This window comes from Monopterus albus, unplaced genomic scaffold (genome assembly GCF_001952655.1).
Source record: "Monopterus albus unplaced genomic scaffold, M_albus_1.0 scaffold25.1, whole genome shotgun sequence".
NCBI classification, from domain to species: Eukaryota; Metazoa; Chordata; class Actinopteri; order Synbranchiformes; family Synbranchidae; genus Monopterus; species Monopterus albus.
Genome location: NW_018127905.1, coordinates 1268003 through 1274092, shown reverse-complemented (window position 1 = coordinate 1274092; position 6090 = coordinate 1268003). Strand labels below are relative to the sequence as shown.

The following is a 6090-nucleotide window of genomic DNA, read 5'->3' as shown; positions in this document are numbered from 1 at the left end:
CCTGTATCCGGGATCTTGCCCTTTCGGTCATGACCCAAAGTTCATGACCATAGGTGAGAGTCAGAACGTAGATTGACCAGTAAATCGAGAGCTTCGCCTTACAGCTCAGCTCCTTCTTCACCACGACGGATCGGTACATCGACCGCATTACTGCAGAAGCTGAACCGATCCGCCTGTCAATCTCCCGTTCGGGAAAGTGAGTTTAGTTTTCTAAAAATTCATTTTACAAATGTCAGTTTTGGTCTGTGTAAATTTACATTTTGAACTCATGTTTTTCAATTTTCTATCCATGAAATCCCATAAAATATAAAATTGAAGTAGTGTTTGTTTTTATTCATGCTTTGACTGCTTGAGAGGGTGAGATCTAAACACCAACTCAACATATTTCAGCGGTGTAGCTCAACTCTCATAACCCCAAGCTTCGTGGAGGTTCACATCCCGTCTGCCTTCGGGCCATCATGGTGGCTTGTAGAGACGACTGATCAAGGTGAGATCCATCAGGTTTTCTTCTACTAAGTCCACAGCAGGCATAGCTTCCAACTCACAAGAAAGAGTGCGCGCATACGGACATGTAGCATATAGCTTGATTTTGGTGTATAGTATACAATAGCATTATGATTTGTGGTGTGAGAGCAATACCACACCAACCACATGATTCTGTGACTGTAGATACAATATCTGATTTTATTATGAAATTTCACCTCCTATTGAATCCATAGACTAATAATGGGAACTGTCATTTTGAAAGGATGGTAGCGCTTTGGTTTATCTGCTCATATGTGGGGGTTGAAACAGAGGTGTGTAGAGTTTACGTGGTAAACTGATGTATTTTGGTAGTTCCTACTAAAAAGTAAATGAAACATGAATTAACTTGTTTGTCTAATGGCATGAGACAACCAAGCTATCAATATCTTAGCCAAACCAGCTAAACTCTCACCTTAGCTTCATGTCATTAATTATATACAGAACATTTTATATAATTGCATTAAGTGTGACTTTAGTGTTCTGTGTTTATTTGAATACAGCTTTTTTATGTTTTTATAGTTGAGGTGTTGTCTCAAAGACATTTCAGCAGAAACATAATAAAGCTGCATTGTGCTATAGCATTACCTACTTCACATTGACTAAAGTGTACCTGATGGTAACAATCTGGCCCACATCCAGCTCATAGTCATTCAGTTGGGCGATGAAGATGGCCGCCACCGCCTCATACAGAGCTGTGCCATCCATGTTAATAGTGGCACCCACTGGAAGGACAAAGCGGGTGATTCGCTTGTCGATGTGATTGTTTTCCTCAGCACATCGGAAGGTAACAGGTAGAGTGGCAGAGCTGGAAGACATTCATCATATTTATCCGGCTTTGTAACTGTGATTCTCTGGCCTGACACACAATATACTGTATGTCTTTCCTTCTGCACTGAAATTCTATTCATTTGTATGCTGCTTTTAAGACAATGTATGGAAGAGTAGTGTTGGTGTTAAATTATGCAGTAATATGAGTAGAATTCTGACCTTGAGGAAATCATGAGTGCTGTCACCAGGGCCTGCGCCATTCCCAGTGTGAAGGTAAATGGGTTCTTCCTCACAATGACAAAGTAGATCAGTGGCAGAACGACAATGGCATGGACTGCTAGACTGAAGAACAAAACAAATACAACCATGTACTCGATAGGAATTGCTTTATATAAAAACATGCACTCCCCATGGCTCTGCTCATTAAACTGTTAAAAGCTCTTTTACTTGCTCAGTTGCCCCTTAGACAATTCAACACGTTTTTCTGAAATTTATTTCAGTTTGTCATATGACAGTGTGATGCTAATCAGTAGCTTTGCACTTACAGTATGATGCCAGTACTATTTTCCTTATAAGGTATTTTGTAGAAAATTACGTTTCATGATTGGATTTGACATCACAGTGGGCACTGTTTCAAACCCCAAATTTTAAATAAAGTAAAAATACAGCAGAGACTGAGATTAGTTATTATACCATCATCATACCACCTCTTTAAAAAGTTATTTTAAAAGGTTATTAAAAGGATAAAGAATTAAAATGTTTAGAATAATTTACACAATGCATACAACAACTATGAAAATGTATTCACTTTGCTGCAGTTTCTCTGTTGTCTTAAAGAAGGCAATCATTTAGCCCTCAGAAAAACCTAGATGAAGTTGGAATTATGTTTAATGCTCAGCAAGAAAATAATGATGTTTCATGTGGAAAAATACTATGTAATTATGTGTTAAATTAACCTTGGAGGCTTAATTTTTTTTCCGTCAAATCACATTTTAAATTTTAGCCGCAGGTACATCATAGTATGTTACATTTTTATACATTTGAAAATTCCAACTTCACAAGTAACTAGTACATTTTTATTTAGGCACTATATACAAAGCTTTGGGGAGGGGAAGGAGCATGAATCTTGGATTGTCAGTCCTGGGAGTGTTTGGACTGATATAGATGAAGGCCTATACGTAATACTCATCAAACTGGAATGAGAAAGAAAATCATAGCCTGGTTCACCAAAAAATGTGAGCATACCCTAACTTCAGTAAATAGAAAAAATACGCAAGCCCTTTTAAGATACAGCCCCCTAATATTTATTGTACAGTCCCTCAGTCCCTACCTTATTAGCAACTTGAACACACTGCACTCACACAGCCCTAATAAAGTTTCTGAAGCAAAAACCAAGACATACATACAAATAAAAGCTCTTGAATTAATGGAGTGAAGGTTAAAATGTCTGTTCACTGAAGGGATTTCAGATATAGTACTTCTAAAAAAGACAGATTTATAGAGATTTTTATTTGACATTAAAATGTTTAAGAGGGATGAAAACTTTTTGTAGTCATTCTGTGCTGCCTTTAGAACTTTACTTAAGTATGTCCATTGTGTAGAAAAATACTGATGGAGCACTCAGAACCTTTGACTAACCCTGTGACCTAACTAGAGGCGATTTACTATACAGTCTTTAATGGTGTCACTTAGATTTAGAGGCATGAGGGAAGCTTTCATTACTGCTTCTGCAGGTTGAGCAGTTTTAAATGTCCTTGGCCCTTATCTGTGCCCACACAGAGCTCAGGTTTTACTGTATCACTGGGGGGCGAATCAGCCCAAATGTCAACCATAAATCCCAGTGTCTGGAACAGGCGGATATAGAGTAATGGGACAGCTTACCCACTCAGCACAGTCACCATATAAAGACCCATCTTCCTGAAGATCTCCCAGTCTTCCACCTCGGTGATCTTTGCAGCAATTAGGAACAGGATCCCTACTGGCATGTAGCTGAAATGATAAGTTGCTTAATTGATTAGTCAATTGAAGGAAAAATGATAAGCAACAAGTTTAATTATTGATTAATCAATAAAGTTATATTGTTTTAAAAAAGCCCCAAATTAGCTGGTTCTAGCTTCTCATATGTGATTTTCACACCCCCATGCTGGCGGTAGCCGCGGCCACAAACATTATTGTTTCATTTGTCTGTCCATTTGTCTGGTACAATTGTCCACTTAGACTCAAGAATGAACTGATTAGGTTTCGGTTGTCAAAGGTCAGTGACCTCATTTCTAGTTTAGTGACAACTAGTGTTTACATGATGACAAATATCGGTAAAGCTTGATAGTGCGACACATACACTGTTGTTATTGTTGGTGGGATTGTTGCGATTCCTGTCTCAACCACAGGAGTGCTATTTAATGAGACTCCTTTAAGGATCGGTTGAGAGGGAAGGGACAAACAACCACATGGGTGGTATAGGTTGGAGGACTTCTTGGTCCATTCTTTAAAAAAAAACTTTAATAAGTTGAATTTACATAGTTTTAAAAACCCAAGTGGTGATCATCAGTTTACCATTTAATTTTTGTGTACTTTGGAAAGCCCAGGTTGTAGATCAGCCTGTTGTACATACCACATAATTATCTGGACCAGTTTCATGGTTGCTTCATTCAGGGCATCAAAAAATTCCAGGAGGATGCGTCCTTTTTCACCCATCTTCCCAATGACAAGGCCAAATGCAACACAGAACACAATAAGCCCCAGCACGTTGATTCCATCCGAATATGATCCTGTGATTTTATAGTCCTTAGTGATATTCTGCCAAGAGAGAAACAAGGGAGTGATTCATTCAGTTAGCTAAGACCAGGTCCAGAAGCTGCATTAGCTGACTCTAAAGATTCACTGACAAGCTGTGCAAATATTTGCTAAGGAATCACAGTCCAGTGATCCATGGTTACTTATGACTCATTATGGCGTCGTCTAAAGCATTTACTGTAGATCAGGTGTTGGTTGCCAGGTGCAGAAACATGAAACGTAAAGTGGAGCAAATGCATCAACAAGGATAAACTGTTAACTGGCATGTTAAGATAAGAACAGTCATGGAGTTGTTCTCAACAGAGGATGTTAATGAACAAGGCAATGTATCAATAGTACTTACTGCTGTAGACGAACAGGGAAGGGAAGTGTGCACACCTACCTCTACCACTGCGATGGAAATATTTATCAGAGATGGAAATGTTGTGTTGATTGAAACTTTTGGAGGCTCCAACTCTTTGCGCTTCGTCTTGTACTAGAGTGTAAATGGTCACATTTCACAACATCAGAGTTACGTTCACGTGATACATACTCTGTTCTCACCAGAGTAAATTACTCAAATATAGATTTAAATGAACATGTTTTAAAAATGGAACAGGAATGAATAATGAATGTGCAAAGCCTCTTACCTGCTGAAAACAAGCCTGCACCAGATTTTCTGGAAACATATTTCTGTTGATGAGAAAAAAACCGAATGATTTGAGGTGAATTAAAGACTCAGATAATAATGATGTGTACTACAGTCATTCCTTGATAGATGGGACATTGCAATGATGCTTCATGAAGTTCAAAATCCAAAAGAATTCATAGAGGCTGCAAATATGGTTACCTGCTTCTGAGACAGTAGTACTGTACAGAACCTGACAGCCAAATCAGCTTTACTTGTTGGTGTAACATAACCTTTGACATAACTTTTGAGTTGATGTAATATTTCAAGCTATTAAAATTTTTAAATTGATGTAACTTTTTGAATTGACAATACATAATGATACATATAATGCCAAAATCACAAACCCTCTTAGTGTGATGGTTTGCACTTTTCACTCCAACTCTCTTTATCATACTTCACACAGCTAATTCCTGCACTTTTGTGTGTCCACCAAGAATTCTATAGGAGGGTGACGAATGAACCATGCTGTAAGGAGGCTAAAAGAGGATTTTATGGGGCAAAACTGGGAATCAGTTTACAGAGAGGAAGACTTAGATAAAGCATATGAGCAATTTTTAAATATATTTAAGAAAGTATATGACAGGAACTGTCCTCGTAAGCAGTATAAAAACAAAAGGAATTACAGTGGGAAACCGTGGATGAGTAAGGGATTACAGAATGCATGTAAAAAAAAGAATGTGTTATATAAGGAATTCATAAAGGACAGATCAAAGAAGGCGGAAGAAAAATATAAGTCATATAAGAACAAATTAATTGAGATTTTGAGGAGATGTAAGAAACTATATTACTCTAAAGTATTAGAGGATAATAAAAATAACATGAGAGGTACTTGGAATATATTAAATAAACTGATTAGAAACAGTACCAGCATGAGTAACTACCCTTAATATTTTATGGATAATGACACACCGGTCAATAGATTTGAGGATGTAGTTGATAAGTTTAATAGGTTCTTTGTGAATGTGGGTCCTGGTTTAGCAAGAAGCATTTGTACAGATGATACATCCGTCACTATAAATAACAATACAATTGAAAGGAATATGTGTTCTATGTTTCTGAAGCCCATAGTTGAAAAGGAAATTATAGAGATAGTGAATAAATGTGATAACAAAACATCTAGTGATAGTGATGGTATAACTATGACAACTGTTAAATGGGTGATTGAGGGGATATGCAAACCATTAACCCATATTTTTAACATGTCGTTTCAACTTGGGCAGTTCCCCAATAATATGAAAATAGCAAAGGTTATTCCACTGTATAAATCTGGTGATAAGCACAACTTCACAAATTATAGAACGGTTTCTCTGTTGTCACAATTTTCAAAAATCTTG

The 6090-nt window shown here is 37.3% G+C and overlaps 1 protein-coding gene across 1 annotated transcript in view; it reads right to left on the bottom strand.

Annotated features, from left to right (window-relative positions):
• Window positions 1-6090, bottom strand: part of slc1a1 (solute carrier family 1 member 1) — a 20120-nt gene that overhangs the window by 2246 nt on the left and 11784 nt on the right. The window contains exons 5-10 of the mRNA XM_020594847.1: window positions 4716-4758; window positions 4469-4561; window positions 3905-4089; window positions 3175-3282; window positions 1513-1635; window positions 1136-1330 (exon numbers count right to left, since the gene is read on the bottom strand). Coding sequence (XP_020450503.1) covers window positions 1136-1330; window positions 1513-1635; window positions 3175-3282; window positions 3905-4089; window positions 4469-4561; window positions 4716-4758 — 747 coding nt within the window. The remainder of the gene's footprint in view (window positions 1-1135; window positions 1331-1512; window positions 1636-3174; window positions 3283-3904; window positions 4090-4468; window positions 4562-4715; window positions 4759-6090) is intronic.